We start from the raw sequence: 18,920 nt of genomic DNA, 5'->3' as shown, positions 1-18,920 counted from the left end.
TTGATATTGTTTGATGCAATTTAGTTGATTTAGATATATTTATTGTTGTATTATTTAGTATGAGAGGTTGATATATTTATTGTTGTATTATTTTGTACGAGAGGTTGATATATTTGTTGTTGTGTTATTTAGTACGAGAGGTTGAGAATATTGATAGATGTTGCTGTTGATCGGTGGAGTAAATATACCTATAAAATCCACCAAACTCTACAAGATAAAAATAGACAGGCTCTTAAATTACAGGTAAGTTTTAATATTACACCTGTTTAAAGATAGGATAAAAATAGACAAGCTCTTAAATTACAGGTAAGTTTTAATACACATCTGTTTAAGGATGCATTATGTAAGATTTAGATGAGGAGCTGTCCGTTCTTGCTAAAATAGTCAAAAACATAGATAATGTAAAGGGAATAGATTGAAAACTTCATTCAAATTACTTTGTTATGTGCCAAGTTATTAATGTATCAATCGTTTTTTTATAGTTCAAAATTTCGTTTTATTTGTTTGTACTACACTAGGATCTGGAAGAGTTGTTATATAACCCGCGTTCTGGATTGCATGAGGGATTAGCCAGTGAAGCCATCTGTTGCGGCGACTTCTTGGCATCTGACGTCATAGGGTCAAAAGCCGCTCGAACGACCCCTAACTGGTCAGATCTTCATGTAGTGTAGGCCATCGAATGTATAAAAAAAAACTAAACTAAATATAGATCATATTTTAATCAGATTGTTAATGTATGAAGTTTTGACAATAATGGTGTAGTCTTGATTGTCATTGCTAAGATAATAAACAAAATTTTGATTTTCCATTTTAGCTTTATCCGATAAATGGGTGTATGAGTTCTAATCAAATTAATACCGCAGCCATCTGATGATCTAGAGAGTTTATTCTGGGTTTCTCATATAAATAAATGTCTAAATTATAATTTATGTAAGATTTTGTTGGTATTGCTTTATACAGTTATGCATTCTACATCACTTTTTTAATTTTACGTTAATATCTTAAGCTGCACGTGTGACGTTGCACTGTGGGACAGCTATGGCGGGATATTAGGTAACGCAGCTTTTATCTTATATATCATGTGTGTCATGAACTGTTGATGGCTGGTAATCTGTTTGTCAGATGTTTGTTATTATTATAATATACTTTCTCATTTGATGACCATGTTGTTGATGTTGTTAGTTTGGCCAAAACCCTACAATTTGAAGCCTGGAAAAGGCCTGCAATAGGTACATTTAGGTCTTGCATAATGCATCTTTTACTTTGTATTATGGTTAGATTTGGTCAAATGACAAGTGTACGTATGGGCTCCCATATAGTGAAGTCTAATTATAGACACCTTCAAGTTTTTTCAAGCACTGTCTTCACGTGGTCGGGGTGGCACCTGCATGGCTGACCAGTAAGATATGCAAGGTTATTTGAATGGGAAGGAAAATAAAAGTCTATTCATGTATACATGGCGTGCACGTTAAACAACCTTGACATGTGGAAATGAAGAAAAATAGTTGAAAGAACATTGCTTTACACACTAACCATAGAAATGAAAATAACAATGTTTGTCTTGAAATGACCAAAATATTGTGTTAATTTACTGAACACATAAATAAAATTCATGTTGCTAATGCTGTACATAGTACTTAAATTGGCGAGAAATTTGTCAAAAACTGTTTGATTGGACAATAGTGTTAATCTTCGACTACAATCTTGTCTGAACTTGGCACCATGCATCCATGAAAGAATGATGTTTAATGCCTTTCTTCTCTCGACTTCAACTACTTGAAAAAGAAAAGCGAAGTATGTCTGACTTGTTGGGGGGGGGGGGGGGGGACGAATGGTTAGAACGTGCGTGCTGTATCATGAGACCTGTCATTGAGTCAACTGGCGTGGTTTCGAATCCCCGGTTGTACATGTATGTGTCAAGGAGTAGGGTTGCCTGTCCAACCTCTTGGGTTTTCTCCGGGTCCTCCGGTTTCCTCCCACTGCTAAAGACCCCTACGCGCAAGAGAATTGTTGACATAAAATTAAACCATGTGTTAGTCCCGAAATGACCTAGTCTGTGTCAAGTGGATGTTAAACCCCATTTTCTCTCTCTCTCTCTATTTCTCTCTCTCTCTCTCTGTGACTTGTTGACTTGACTGTGCACATGGACCTATTGTCTCATAAATGTAAAATTGTTATTTGATAACTGTCTTCCCTAGCTTCAACAACTTGAAAAAGAAAAGCGAAGTATGTCGGACTTGTTGACAGTGGCTACCACCCTTCCATTTCAATCGTCCAGTAATGAAGATGTATTAGACTTTTTAACAGAACAAGGTAAAGATATGGAGAACCTAACAGCAACAATCAACACAACCTGTGATATCATCTTACAGTCAGGTAATTTGCTAATTAAAAAAGCCATTCATCTAAAAAATTGGGGAGGGAGATGATATAAATGAAATGGGGTTTAACGCCCTACTGTTCTGCTCCAACTGGGCTAAGGAAGACAGGCATATGCAATACAAATGTGCTATGAGGGAAATTTTGCCCGGACAGCGCCACAATGCCTACTCTTATATTGAATTCCAACTGCCAAGGAATCTTTTACGTTCACACCAATGTGTACATGGGACCTTGGTTTTTAGTCCCATGTGAACAACTATACATTGTCCCTTGCTGGGGGGGGGGGGGGGGGTTGGATGGCTGAATGGTTAGCACGTGCGTGTTGTATCATAAAGTCTGTCATTGAGTCAACTGGCGTGGTATCGAATCCCCGGTTGTATGTGACAAGGAGTAGGGTCGCCTGTCCAACTTCGTGGGTTTTCTCCGGATCCTCCGGTTTCCTCCCACTGCTAAAGACCCCTACCCGCAAGCGAATTATGAAAATAAAATTGAACCATATGTTAGTCCCAAAATGACCTAGTCTGGGTCAAGTGGACGTTAAAACCCATTTCTCTCTCTCTCTCTCTCTCTTGTCCCTTGCCAGGCCCTCCATCCTGCACCACTGACAGACCAAGCCGAAAATCCCGATGAACTTTCTCTGCCAACAAATGGATTGAACACAGGACCTCTAGTTTAAAGAGCCCAAATCTTACTGACTGAGCCTCTGTGGCTTCCGGGAGAGATGGAGAGAGTTATTATCCGTTCTTCGAATCTAGACTAACACATTGCAATCTTTCGATTAGGAGGAAACCAGAGGGGGTTGGATGGCCGAATGGTTAGCATGTGTGCACTGTATTATAAGGTCTGTCATTGAGTCATCTGGTGTGTTTTCAATTAACCGATTGTACGTGACAAGGAGTAGGGTCGCCTTCCTACCTCGTGAGTTTTCTCTGGGTCCTCCGGTTTCCTCCCACTGCTAAAAACCCCTACGCGCAAGCGAATTATTGAAATAAAATCGAACCATATGTTAGTCTCGAAATGATGACCTGGTTTGTGTCGAGTGGACGTTAAACCCCATTTCTCTCTCTCTTTCTCTCCATATTCCTTTTTGCGAGCAAGTGTGGGATCACAATCTCTACTTTTGACTATAGTCCTTATGATCTCAAACAGCTTACCTAATTATTACAGCAGCTAACTTTGAAAAGAAATACTGCCTGGATAACCAGGGCTATATTTACATGTGATATATAGTTTGTCTTGATTAACAAGACCCTGGTGTGGTCACATCAACAAATAGGTCACTGGATAAGGTCTACAATCGGAATCTGGGCCTTTTTTCATAAACTGGTTGAGAATTAAATGCAATGAAAATTCTGCATTCTTAGAAAAATTGAGTGGAAGATTTCGTGAATAAAAGGCCCAGGATGATAAACCTATATTTACCTTGTTTTGGCATCCTATCGTTGGAACATATTGACCACCAAAATCGTAAGTTTTTGTCTCCATAGTAAATTGCATTTAATATTAAGATTTTGTTTTCTTAAGGTTCTTCTGATGAGACGAATAAAGATGAAATATTAGAATTATGTCGGGAGTGGAATGTCTGTATGACTTGTATAACCAGTGAACTAGAAACTTTAACCCAGGGTATAATATCCATTGGCAGTAATGCTTTACCCACTTTAAGGGAGATAACTCAGGGAACAACGGCCAAAATCAAACTGAAGTTGACGAAGGAAGCTGAAGTCTTAAAAGAGCTGTTACTGATGGTAACACAGGGGTATGTGATTGTAATGTTCTTATGTATTCAGGGGGTTGGATGGCCAAATGGTTAGCACATGCGCGCTGTATTATAAGGTCTTTCATTGAGTCAACTGGCGGGGTTTTGATTCCCCAGTTGTACGTGGTTTTTTTCTGGGTCCTCCGGTTTCCTCCCACTGCTAAAGTCCCCTACTCGCAAGCGATTTATTGAAATAAAATTGAATCATATGTTATTCTCGAAATGACCTAGTTTGTGTCGAGTGGTGGTTAAACCCCATCTCTCTCTCTCTCTCTCTCTCTCTCTCTCTCTCTCTCTCTCTCTTTTTTGTATTCTGTGCACCAGTTTTGTTTCTGGAGTGTATGATTTAGGGAAAAGCAAGGCTTACTATAAGACTTGGCGGGGGGCGGGTGGCGAATGGTTAGCACTTACTATTTATTTATATATTTCATGTCCCCATGCTTATTGTTTTATACATGACTAAAGTATAGCTCCATGAATATTGAACTTAAAATCGTATCTAACTTAAGTTATTAAGTACTTTTCAGCTCCTGTTATTGTTAAATGCGCCTGTCCAACCTCGTGGTTTTCTCTGGGGTTAAATGAGCTTTTTATTTCAGAGATGCTACAGAGACAGAGAAGGCGAATGACTTAGTGTTTGATATGTCTCATATACCAGAAGAACTGGAACTAGACGATAGTCCCGCTAAAATACGAAACGCTGATATATACAAACAATTAACTACAAATATCATCATCTCTAAATGGATTCTAAAGGTAAAAACCGGGAGACATGGTCCCGAGTTCACAAAGCATTCTCAGACTTATGTTAAGAATTTACTCAAAATTGTGGTGAGTGGCGGGGTGTTAGTCTAACGGTACGGAACTGGCCTCTCGACCGAGAATATTCCAGATTTTAATCCTGGGTGGGTCAAGTAGAACCTTTTGGAATTTTAAATCAAGGCACTGGTTTCACAAAACATTCTCAGACTTAAGATAAGAATTTACTCAAAATTTTTGGCCTTATCTTAACAAAAATATATCCCTTCATAAAACTTTTGTTGTTTTAATATATCAAATACATCAATAAGAAACTATGTGCAAGTTTTGTGTTTCTGGATCAAAGAAATGAAATGAAATGGAATGGGGTTTAACGTCCTACTGTTCTGCTCCTATACTGGGCTAATGAAGACGGGCATACGCCATACAGTGTGCTATGAGGGGAATTTTGCCCGGGCAGCGGCACTATCGCCTACTCTTATATCGAATTCCAACTGCCAGGGGATCTTTTACGTGCATTCCAATATATACACGGGACCTCGGTTTTTTTCGTCTCATCCGAAGGACTAGACAGCTGTCCTTGTCAGGCCCTCCTTTCTGGACCACTGACAAGGGGAAACCACGTCGGAAAATCTGGATGAACTTTCTCGGCCAATGCAGGGATCGAACACCCGACCTCCAGGCTAGGGAGCCACCCTCTTAACCACCCAGCCACCATGGCTCCTCTGGATCAAAGATATTTTTCATAAACAGTGATTGAAAGTTGAGTAAATTTCTTAAGTACAGTCTTAAGACAAACAATTTTGAGTAAAATCTGAACTTAAGTCTGAGAATGCTTTGTGAACTCGGACCTGTTGTTTCATATGATTAATTATTTGATGTCTTATACAGGTGGGTGTATTAAGGGGTGTGACAAGCACCTTTGGTATTTTCTATGATTAATTATTTAATTTTTTATGCAGGGTTTACAGTCTGTTCGTGTTATAACATCAGCTACATCTGATTATACGGTTCTTATTGATGATCTACTGGACTCGACCCACGATACAACAACACAGGCAGATAGTAAGTTCATATTTAAACTGCACTGGCATGATTACAGATCCCTCATCGACAGTAATGGCTGTTTCAATGTGACATGGTTGCAAAAAATTGTTGCACGTTAAACCTATTTTGACAGAATATGTCATTATCCAAATTGCACACTGCATATCGTATTCTCAGCCGACTTCATTAGTCTGGTTGATACAGAAAAGGCAGTGAGTTCAGAGACCCCCGATTATAGGTGAAAATGGATATGGGTTTCTTCACCTTTTATGTTTATATCTCTTTTCTGTAAACTGTCTTCATTAGCCCAGTCGGGGCAGAACAGTAGGACGTTAAACCCCATTTCATTTCATTTCTGTCAAAAAATTAACTGTGAATCTTTTTGTTTCAGTGAAGAAGAAAATAAATGATTTTCAATCCAAGATGGCTGCCATAAGACAAAAAGTATTACAAGGCATAGTTCTCTCCCCTGATTTAAATCAGCGAGCTGTTGTTAGAAAGTGTCTGGATGATATTACTGATATTCTACCATCTCTTGTAGACACTATCCACCAGTCTGTAGATGATGAAGGTAGGTTAATCAGTTTTTTGTCTTTTTTTTGTGTTCTTTGCGTTCCTAACCCTTGTATATCTAATCTAGATAGACCATTTTATAACACTACAATTTGGGTATGTTTAGTTCTACTGTTTTAGGTGGGGTTGAGGGCCGAATGGGTAGCACGTGCGCGCTGTATCAGAAGGTCTGTCATTGAGTCAACTGGCGTGGTTTCGAATCCCCGGTTGGATGTGACAAGGAGTAGGGTTGCCTATCCAACCTCATGGGTTTTCCCTGGGTCCTCCGGTTTCCTCCCACTGCTATAAAGACCCTATGCGCAATCGAATTATGGAAATAAAATTAAACCATATGTTAGTCCTGAAATGACCTAGTTTATGTGAGTGGACATTAAACCCCATCTCTCTCTCTCACGTCAACCAGAACGAGGGATATATAACAACTCTTCCAGATCCTAGTGTAGTAAAGACAAGGAAAACAAAATTTTGAACTATAAAAAAAGGAAGCGAAATAGAATCTGTGTTTTAATCGGATGGGACAAGATTATATTGGTTCTGTTATATTTCAGATGAGAGATCTACGTCTATTATTTGGCCATTAAAACATAAGATTGGTGCGAGATTACGAAGAATTGTTTGTACATTAGAAACGATGACAGAAGTTAAACACAAACTATTACAAGGTAGGGTGTCTTCTCGTAAGGATCTTCTCTCTTGTCATTTGGAGCCACGGTGGCTAAGTAAGTAAGACACTGGCTCGCTAGCCTGGAGGTCGCATGTTCGATCCCTGCATTGGCCAAGAAAGTTCATCAGGACTTTCTGATGTGGTTTCCCCTTGTCAGTGGTGCAGGATGGAGGGCCTGACAAGGACAGCTGTCTAGTCATTCGGATGATACGAAAAACCGAGGTCCCATGTATACATTGGCGTGCATGTAAAAGATCCCTTGGCAGTTGGAATTTGATATAAGAGTATAGGCCTCAGGGCCACTGCCCGGGCAAAAGTTCTCTCATAGCACACTGCATGGCATATGCCCGTCTTCAATAGCCCAGTCGGAGCAGAACAATAGGACATTAAACCTCATTTCATTTCTCTTGTCATTTGTTTTTCAGACATGGAGGGGGGTTAGCACGTGCGAGCTGTATCACGAGGCCTGTCATTGAGTCAACTGGCGTGGTTTTGAATCCCCGATTGTACGTAGGATCGCCTGTCCAACCTTGTGGGTTTTCTCCGGGTCCTCCGGTTTCCTCCCACTGCTAAAGACCCCTACGCGCAAGCGAATTATTGAAATAGAATTAAAATCATATTATGTTAGTCCCGAAATGACCTAGTTTGTGTCTAGTGGACGTTAAACCCCATTTCTCTCTCTCTCTTTCAAACATGGAATACAATTACTGCTTATTACTGAGCGATGTTTCAACTTGGCATCTATAGCCATTATTATCTTGTCATTCAGTTGATTGAATTTCATCAATTTCTGTTGATTACTTGTGAGCTTATGGCCCTTGTTGGACATTGTGAATACTAAAACAACAAAAGTTATCATCTGATCTGTATGACTTTTATATGCATCATAATGAATTTCAGCAATTTTCGTCGATTACTGCTAGAGTTATGGCCCTTGTTTTATTTTTTTGAACTTTGTGAATGACAAAAATTATAAATCCGATCAGTATGAAAATTTATACACATTATTTAAATTTGTAAAATCCTGTCCAATTTCAACAATTTCTGTATATTACTTCGAGTTAAGGCCCTTGTTTCATTTTGTAGAATCGGGTGAACCCTCAAACGATGAAAAATACCATTACCTACAAAAGAATAATTATGCCACAACCCTTGTTGACCGCTCAGATGATTTAGCTGGTATGTTGCATTGCCTGGCAACCTATCTTTTGATACAAGAGGTCTGAAATCCTCATTAGTTGTTTGCCTCAGGATACTTAATTTGAAATAATATTATCATTGAACGGTTTAATTATTAGTGCGTTTTTTATTTTCAGAGCTGAAAAAACTTCTTGATCCATCAAGTGATAACTCAAGATATCAATCCAGAACAAGTTTGAGTTTGACACCTTCCCACCTTAAATCACCCTTTTCCACACCCTCATCTTCTAAAAAGACGACACCACTGAAAGTCTCTCCTTCCACTCTGTCAAATCCGAAATGTCCACGAGTTGCTGGGTCAACGCTGAGAAAGAAATCGTATGGAGATAACGATACATCCTACTCTATGCAAGCATTACAACCAATTTATGATGATCAAGACTCAAAAAGTCCTGGACAATCTCCATACCTGTTTAAAAATTTACGGTGAGTTTATAAAAATAAGCTGAAAATGTTATTTTGTCTGTAGTTATTGTCATGCTATGTAGACTTACAGAATGTTTTCCTTGGGTGATTTTCATGCTATATAGACTTACAGAGTGTTCTCTTTGAGTGATTTTAATGCTATAGAATGTTTTCCTTGAGTGATTTTTATGCTGTAGACTTACAGAGTGTTTTCATTGAGTGATTTTCATGCTATAGACTTAAATAATGTTCTCTTTGTGTGATTTTCATGCTATAGACTTACATAATGTTCTCTTTGAGTGATTTTCATGCTGTAGATTTAAAGAATGTTTTCCTTGAGTTATTTTCATGCTCTAGACTTACAAAATGTTTTCCTTGAGTGATTTTCATGCTGTAGACTTACAGAATGTTCTCCCTGCGTGATTTGGATGCTGTAGACTTACAGAATGTTTTCCCTGCGTGATGTGAATGATATTGACTTACAGAATGTTCTCCCTGTGTGATTTTCATGCTATACTATTACAATGTGGATGCTCGATTGTCAGTCGAGAATGCTATCAATTGAGATCCTGTACTATTGTAATATTTGAGATGTTTTATAATTCAGGTCAGAACAAACATCTACACCTAAAGATGACATCAACAATTCCTTTGATCAACGTAGAATAACACTAGATTTAAAGGTACTCTATTTATAAATTGTTTAACCAGCAATGAGTAACTGACTCAAAATAAAACATGACTCAATTATATGGAATACAATTTACTTGGATGTTTATATCTGTCGAGGAAGGGTGGATGGCTGAATGGTTAGCACATGCATGTTGTATCCTAAGGTCTGTCATTGAGTCAACTGGCATGGTTTCGATTCCCCAGTTGTACGTGACAATAAGGAGTAGGCTCACCTGTCCAACCTCGTGGGTTTTCTCCGGGTCCTCCGGTTTCCTCCCACTGCTAAAGACCCCTACGCGCAAGGGAATTATTGAAACAAAATTGAACCATATGAAAGTCCCGCAATGACCTAGTTTGTGTCAAGTGGACATCAAACCCCATTTCTCCCTCTCTCTCTCTCAATCTGTCAAGGTTCAACAAAATTTACCTTATCTTTATCAATTGTAAGCATGATATTATGGTTTTAAGAATGCTATTATAGCGGGAACTGTCAGCTTATTATCTAACCTTACCTAATGCCCTTTTTAGTAGCCTACCGTACACACCTCGCAACCGCCAGTTAACTATTATAGCGAGAACTGTCAGCTCTTTGTATAAACCTTATCTAATGCCCCTTTTAGTAGCCTACCGTACACACCTCGCAACTGCTAGTTAACTATTATAGCGAGAACTGTCAGCTCTTTGTATAAACCTTATCTAATGCCCTTTTTAGTACCGTACACACCTCGCAACCTCTAGTTACCAATTATAGCGAGAACTGTCAGCTCTTTGTACAACCTTACCTAATGTCCCTTTAAATAGAGGGAATGGAAAGACATGACTTTTTATGTGAAATTATACGATGAGTCTTTTCACCAACATTGAATATCAACAAATTACTGCTGATTTTTAATAAAATTTAAAATATTTCTATTTTTAGAGTAATGTAAATTACATTGAAAGACAGATAGAAAGATGGAACGAGAATAACAATCCTGTTGTTATGGTAACTGTAGAGTTAACACATTACGTTACTAATATGGTGAAATATTGTGTCGGAGAAGGATTAATTGCTGTAAGTTGATCAGATCTGCAGTATAATGAAATAAAATAATGTTTAACGTCCTACTTTTCTGTCCAACCTCGTGGGTTTTCTCCGGGTCCTCTGGTTTCCTCCCACTGCTAAAGACCCCTATACGCAAGCAAATTATTGAAATAAAATTAAACCATATGTTAGTCCCGAAATGACCTAGTTTGTGTCGAGTGGACATTAAACCCCATTTCTCTCTCTCTCTCTCCCTACTTTTCTGCTCGTATTGCAGTGTCCTATGAGGGAACTTTAAGGCGCTATGACCTACTCTTATCTCGAATTCCAACTGTCAAGTATTCCTTTACATGCACACCAATGTGTACAAAGGACCTCAGTTTTTTGTCCCATCCCGAGGACTATACGTTGTCGCCTCTAGGCCCACCATCATACACCATTGACAAGGGTGAACCACGATGGAAAATCCCAATGAACTTTCTCGGTCAACACTGGGATAGAACAGGAGACCTCAAGGTTAGCGAGCCAACGTCTTACTCACTGAGCCAACGCAACTCCCACATATACAGCATAATTAAGATAAGACCCTACTTTCATTTTACAATCAGGTCTAACAACATCTTTAAGATCATTTGCTTGATAAAGACGACAGTTTCCTTGTCGAAGCGTCACTTAGAAATAAACTCAGTAATTGTGTATCCATGAAATTGTGTCTATCGTTTCTGTTAAACTGATCTAACTTGACCCGTCAATCAGCTAATGAAAAAAGGATCATCATTGAGCAATAATCATTTTAGACAATCTCATTGGCTTAAATCAAACTTCACAAAGTGAACAGAAAAGTGGTCAAGCACTAGTTAGATCTTATATATGTAGCAGTGAGAGGAAACTGGTGGACCCACAGAAAACCCATAGAAAACCCATAAACAGGGGATTGCAATCACACAACTAGGCTTAATAACAGACTTTATTGATTTAAAGCATGCACATTAGAACTGTATGAAAATTATAATTAAAGGCTGCAGGGAGCATAGCACGGGACCCTGGGCCTTTAAGATGACTATCAGACAGATTTATTATGGTTGTAAATATCTATTTATTATCAATCATATACAGAATATTGAAGAAAGGATAGAATTCTCTCTCTCTCTTTTTTTTTCTCTCTCCCCCCTCCCCTCTCTCACTCTCTCTCCCCCCCCCCCATTCTCTGTCTCTCTCTCTCTTTCACACATATTATTGTAAACATCTGTATTATAATTATACAGAATATTGAAGAAATGATAGAAGTCGCGGGTCGTGTTGTAGATTGTGGTGTTAAATTACGAGATTTTGCTGTCACCGTTGCTAATTTAGCCACAGATTCAAGGTAAGGGAATTGAATTAACATCTTTTAGGAGGCTGTTATTTTCTCATTTCAAGCACTATCTGATAGAGTTGGTTTTATTCTTCAAGATATACTGGAGGTTTTTCCATGGGTTTATTTTGTATGACTTAAAGAACTATAGCTACTAACACAAACTGACAGGGACCATAGATACTAACACAAACTGACAGAACAATCATAGCTACTAACACGAACTGACAGAGCAATCATAGCTACTAACACGAACTGACAGATCATAACTACTAACACAAACTGAGATCATAGCTACTAACACAAACTGGCAGGGACCATAGATACTAACACAAACTGACAGAACAATCATAGCTACTAACACATACTGACAGAACAATCATAGCTACTAACACAAACTGACAGATCATAGCTACTAACACAAACTGACAGAACAATCATAGTTACTAACACGAACTGCCAGAGCAATCGTAGCTACTAACACGAAGTGACAGAGCAATCGTAGCTACTAACACGAAGTGACAGATCATAACTACTAACACAAACTGAGATCATAGCTACTAACACAAACTGCCAGGGACCATAGATACTAACACAAACTGACAGAACAATCATAGCTACTAACACAAACTGCAAGGGACCATAGATACTAACACAAACTGACAGAACAATCATAGCTACGAACACAAACTGACAGATCATAGCTACTAACACAAACTGACAGAACAATCATAGCTACTAACACAAACTGCCAGGGACCATAGATACTAACACAAACTGACAGAACAATCATAGCTACTAACACAAACTGACAGATCATAGCTACTAACACAAACTGACAGAACAATCATGGCTACTAACGAAACTGACAGAACAATCATAGCTGCTAACACAAACTGACAAACTGACAGAACAATCGTAGCTACTAACATGAACTGACAGATCACAACTACTAACACAAACTGACAGAGCAATCATAATTCTAAAATGGATTCTTAGCTACTAACATGAACTGACAGATCACAACTACTAACACGAACTGACAGAGCAATCATAATTCTAAAATGGATTCTTTTGTTCATTGGTGATATTTCATTACATGTTGGTTTTTTTATCATGTTCATTTTTGTTCCTTTTTTATTCTCATTATTGTGTATTTTTAAATTTTTAGTCATGCAGATGATTTGATTTTATCAACCAATCAGATTACTACATCCTCACACCAGTTGAAAATGATTGCAAAAGTTTTTGTTTCCGCAACAAAAAATCACCAGGTAACAAATATAAAAAGCAATGTTTTGTTGGGTTTTTTTTTTAAATAACTAAAATGAATACCAGTATCCATTTGAAAGGACCCCTTTCTGCTTCAACAAAAGTGTGGTGACATTACATTCAGGCTTTCTGTCAAGGACAGCTGTCTAGTTGTTCAGATGGTACGGAAAACCAAGGTTCAGTGTACACATTGGCCTGCACGTAAAAGATCCCTTGGCAGTTTGAATTCGATATAAGAGTAGGCCGTAGTGCCACTGTCCGAGCAAAATTTCCCTCATAGCACGCTGTATGGCGTTTGCCTGTCCTCATTCGCCCAGTCGAAGCAGAACTGCAGTAGGACGTTAAACCCCATGTCATTTCATTTTCATTTCTTTTACCTTCAGGATTTCTGTCCTCTTTCTCACACTCCTTGAAAGAAAGACAGTATGACTATTTCTAGTGAATGGATTTTAATAAAACTGGCATTATAAGGTGATACAAAAAAATATCATGGTTCCAAGACAAACATTCAAAAAAATCTGATGCTGGAGGGATTTTTTCTTATTTTTTTTTTTTGTGTTTTCTTTTGTCAAAGGATCAAGTCACATTTCAAGGCACTACATGTATCTCATCATGTCCTTTATAGAAGGGTGGTTGAATGGCCGAATGGTTAGCACGTGCGCGCTGTATCATACGGTCTGTCATTGAATCAACTGACATGGTTTTGAATCCCCGGTTATACGTGACAAGGAGTAGGGTCGTCTGTCCAACCTCGTGGGTTTTCTCTGTGTCCTTCCACTGCTAAAGCCCCCTACGCGCAAGCAATTATTGAAATAAAATTAAACCATATGTTAGTCCCGAAATGACCTAGTTTGTGTCCAGTGGACATTAAACTCTCTCTCTCTCTCTCTCCTTTACTCTCTCTCTCTCTCTCTCTCTCTCTCCTTTATAGAAATGTATGATTATCTATGATTATATTTGTTGAAACCTTTCTTAGAACTGAGAGTATTTAATTCAGAAACTTCAACATGTCCTAACTGTCTTAATTCTATATATGTCTTGTTTCAGACAGAGAAAATCTTGACGCGTAATGCCCGAGATTTAATGCAGGGTGTTCGTGATATGTTTGAACTTGCTGAAATCATGTGTATAAAGGTAAAACTAACACATTAAGAACATTGTGTACAGAAATTTCATATTAGGCCTCGGAGCCACGGTGGCTAAGTGGGTAAGACACTGGCTCGCTAACCTGGAGGTCGCGTGTTCGATCCCAGCATTGGCCAAGAGAGTTCATTAGAACTGACATGGTTTCCACTTGTCAGTGGTGCAGGACAGAGGGCCTGACAAGGACAGCTGTCTATTCGTTTGGATGTGACGAAAAATCGAGGTTCCATTTATACATTGATCCCTTGGCAGTTGGAAGTCGATATAAGAGTAGGCCATAGTGCGGCTGCCCAGGCAAAATTTCCCAAATTATATACTGTATGGCGTATGCCCGTCTTCATTAGCCCAGTCGGAGCAGAACAGTAGGCTGTAAACTATAAATTTAAACTGTTTTTATTGTATTTTAAGTTTCAATTATTTTTTTTTAAATCTGTCAAGTGACCAGTTGTATACCAGTAGTAAAAGTGTGATAATCCGATTGTAGTATTGTATAGTAAAAGTGTGATAATGTGATTGTAGTATTTTATAGTAAAAGTGTGATTGTAGTATTTTATAGTAAAAGTGTGATGATGTAATTATAGTATTATATAGTAAAAGTGTGATAATCTGATTGTAGTATATATTTATGTTTTAAGGGTTTATCATTAACGGGAGAGAAAACCAGAGAAGAGATGGATGCGTTGGCGCTGTTAAAAAGTTGGCAACGAAGATTATTAGAACAACGACATGAAGAACTGAACAGTACAGAGTTGGATGAACTCGGTTTACGTCGTGTGGAGGAACATAATCCTCCACGCCTGACTCATTTATTAGATAATGGATATTATATCTAATCCTCTCTCTACCATAGCGCCGCTGCCCAGGCAAAATTTCTCTCATAGCACACTGTTTCCTTTATGCTTGCCTTCAGAAGCCCAGTTGGAGCAAAACAGTGGAATTTTACCGCCCCCCCCCCCCCCATTTCATTTTTTATCTACAGGACGATTGACATTTTGTTTTATGAGGTTAGCAAAATAGAAATAGTTAGTAGCTACTGTATATGTGTGAATAGTGACATTAATTTTGTTTTGAATATGTGTCCAACATAGTTTCACAAGATGATGAATATAGTGGGGGGTTTCTGACTAGATTAAAAATAGCCTGTTCCTATTATAAAGACATTTTTTAGTAGTGAAGCTTATTCTGCCATTAAATAGGTCCATTTTATGGGGTTGAAAACTATAGACTTTGATAAAAGATCCCCTTGATGAAGAAAAATGGATGGAATTGTCATTGTCTGGACACAATTCAACTGATAAGTGATAATAAAGCAGTCTGTGACTTCTGAATACAAGTACATTCCTATATAAATCTTTTTGCTATGTCCGTATTCATTATCTCGGTCGGCGCAGAAAAGTAGGAGTTAAATGTCATTTCACTCTTCACTTATAATGTTTTAGTTTATCTTATTATAGGAGTTATTATGCTATATATATATATATTTAATATATATATAAAATGAAAGTTGTTTGTTTGTTATATTATACCGAATGGTTATAAATTCTAAAATAACTTCATAATAATCAGATATTTTAACATATCTATTCTGTATTTGGTTATGTATTTAATGATGAAATTGACAATGAGGGCTAAATCTGCATATTGTAAGTCTTTAATTTGGCTATCAACACTCTAGACCAGTAGTTCCCTTCCTTTGGTAGGTTATGACCCCATTCAATAAACCAGCATGTGGTTGCGACCCCTTGAAGAACAAAGTTACCTTTTACTATGAAACATCATTATTAACAGATCAAAATGTTCATAATAAGAGACTGAGGTAACACATCGTAAGCGTGAGAGAGGAGTGACGGTTGACAATTGTGGCAAGAGGTTTATAGATCAGAGATTTCTATGTTTTTCATGAAAACAGTGCTCAGCGACTCCTGAAGTTGGGAAAGATAATAAAATGAAATGGGGTTTAACGTTCTACTCCTATACTGGGCTAATGAAGACGGTCATACGCCATACAGTGTACTATGAGGGAAATTTTGCCTGGGCAGCGGCACTATCACCTACTCTTATATCGAATTCCAACTGCCAGAGGATCTCTTACGTGCATTACAATATATACACGGGACCTCAGTTTTCCGTCTCATCCGGAGGACAAGACAGCATTCCTTGTCAGGCCCTCCGTTCTGCACCACTGAAAAGGGGAAACCACGTCGGAAAATCTGGATGAACTTTCTCGGCCAATGCAGGGATCGAACACCTGACCTCAAGGCTAGCGAGCCAGCGTCTTAACCACCTAGCCACTATGGTTCCCCTGAGGTTGGGAACCCAGGCTCTAGACCAAATAGATCGAAACACAACCGCCATTTAATGATTTAATTTTAAAATGGTGAATCATGGCTCAGTCTCTATTAACAAGTACCATGGTTATGATAATAATCAATCTATGCCACATCTTGTCAAAATTTCAAACATTCATAACTTCGCTTAGATAAAAGTAATTTGAATGAAATTTTCACTATATTCATTTTGAACTAATATTTTTGAACTAATATAATAAGAACGGCCAACTCTTTACCTAAATCTTATAATGTATCCTTAAAGATACATTCTGGGAGATTAGATAAAGAGCTGGCAGTTCTCATTATAATAGTTAAAAACTAGATAATGTAAAGGGAATTTGCTGAAAATTTCAGTCAAATTGATCCACTCTGAACCAAGATTTTAGTGATTGAATTTTCGAACTAGCCTCGATCATCATTACTAAAATCGGTAAACATCGTCTCGATTATCCATTTCATGATTGAATCATGAATGAAAGATGAGCAGCAAATCGGTTCCTAATCCAGTAAACATCGTAGGCTAGTGATGACATCTGACATCGAGAGATGATTATGGTCTGGATAAGTTAATTAATGTCTAATTAATAGTTTATATAACATTTCAGGTCTAAAGAAAGACCTAAAATAGGCAGATTTAGCTCTTGCATAATGTATGTTTAATGATTATTATTGAAGTATTATATGCAAGCAAGAATATATCAGTATTACTGACAAGGAAAGCTGTCTAGTCGTTCGGATGGGACGAAAAACCGAGGTCCCGTGTACACATTGGCATGCACGTAAAAGATCCCTTGGCAGTTGGAATTCGATATAAGAGTAGGCCGTAGTGCCGCTGCCCGGGCAAAATTTCCCTCATAGCACACTGTATGGCGTATGCCCGTCTTCATTAGCCCAGGTTAGGAGCAGAACAGTAGGACGTTAAACTCCAATTCATTTAATCAGTATTACTGCACAAACAGTATTTGTTTTTGACAACTAATTTAAAAATTAGTAATCTAACGCAACGTTATATTTAAGAAATGTTTTTAACAGTGCGAGGTTCCTTTACATTCCTGTACAACTGTCATGGCTTGTTCAGTATTTTTTGTATTCCATTCATTCCTAGTCTCGAACAATTGTCATGGCTTGTTCCATTATATTCCTGTACAACTGTCATAGCATTTTCAATATTTTTTGTATTCCATTCATTCCTAGTCTTGTACAGTTATCATGGCTTGATCCATTATATTCCTTTACAACTGTCATGGTATTTTCGATATTTATTGTATTCCATTCATTCCTATAGTCTTGTACAGTTGTCCTGGCTTGTTCCATTATATTCCTGTACTACTGTCATGGCTTGTTCAAGATTTATTGTATTCAATTCATTCTTAGTCTTGTACAATTGTCATGGCTTGTTCCATTATATATGCCTGGCATTTTCAATATTTTTTAGTCGTGTACAGTTGTCGTAGCTTGTTAAGTATTATTTTATTCCTTTAAGACTTTGGTAAAACATGCCTTATAATTAACTAGTCTTATATATACTGTATTAAAGATTTTTACTACAATGCTGTTGTTGTCCAACTTGATCCTCAAGACAAAACAATTCTGCTGTCATTGGTGATATAAAATACTTTTACACATTTCAAGTTTTAATTTTCCAATTTCTTAAAACAGATTTAACAAAAACATCCAAATATCCATTTATTCTGAAGTATGTGTATATTTTGTTGCCTGGCAGCCATTTACGAAATAGACTGGTTCCATTTTCAGTATGAAAGACATTTTGAATGTCAAATAGGCCTAATAATGTCCACTGAACACTAACACTACTAAGTAGGTCAATTCAGGACTGATATGGTATATTTTATTTCAATAATACCCAGTGGAACAACACCGAAGAACACCCGATGAGGTTAGCCGATTCCTTTGTCACTTCTGAGCATGGAACAGTCTGATTAAACCACAGATCCTATTTCGTTTCGTGTTTTATATTCAAAATTTTGTTTTACTCGGCGTTCTGGATGATGTGAGGGATTAGCCAATGAAACGGTCTGTTACGGCAAGAGGTGCATGGAACTGTGAGTAAACCACTAGAAACATAAACACTGATTGATTCATCAATGGCTGGCGTCATAAGGTCAAAAGCCGCTTGTATAACACCTGAGACGACGACCTTCCATCGAAAGTATAAAAAACCGAAACGAAATATAGATCTGTATTTTAATAAGATTAACCCTCCAACTGGCATATATAATGGTATGAGAGAGATACAGGGTTTAACGTCCACTCGACACAAACTAGGTCATTTCGGGACTAACATATGGTTCAATTTTATTTCAATAATTCGCTTG

At 37.8% G+C, this 18,920-nt stretch overlaps 1 protein-coding gene across 1 annotated transcript; it reads left to right on the top strand.

Annotated features, from left to right (window-relative positions):
* The first annotated feature begins 284 nt into the window (after positions 1–284).
* LOC126816944 (uncharacterized) lies at positions 285–18,133 on the top strand. The gene is made up of 14 exons (XM_050543737.2): positions 285–306; positions 2,199–2,376; positions 3,907–4,141; positions 4,741–4,897; positions 5,863–5,965; positions 6,339–6,518; positions 7,069–7,182; positions 8,501–8,810; positions 9,397–9,472; positions 10,381–10,515; positions 11,751–11,851; positions 13,011–13,113; positions 14,159–14,245; positions 14,890–18,133. The coding sequence occupies exons 2-14, from the start codon at positions 2,229–2,231 to the stop codon at positions 15,085–15,087; spliced, it is 1,947 nt and encodes a 648-aa protein (XP_050399694.1). The 5' UTR covers positions 285–306; positions 2,199–2,228; the 3' UTR covers positions 15,088–18,133.
* The last annotated feature ends 787 nt before the right edge of the window (positions 18,134–18,920 follow it).

Source organism: Patella vulgata, chromosome 3, assembly GCF_932274485.2.
Source record: "Patella vulgata chromosome 3, xgPatVulg1.2, whole genome shotgun sequence".
NCBI classification, from domain to species: Eukaryota; Metazoa; Mollusca; class Gastropoda; family Patellidae; genus Patella; species Patella vulgata.
This window is presented reverse-complemented; position numbering and strand designations above follow the sequence as displayed.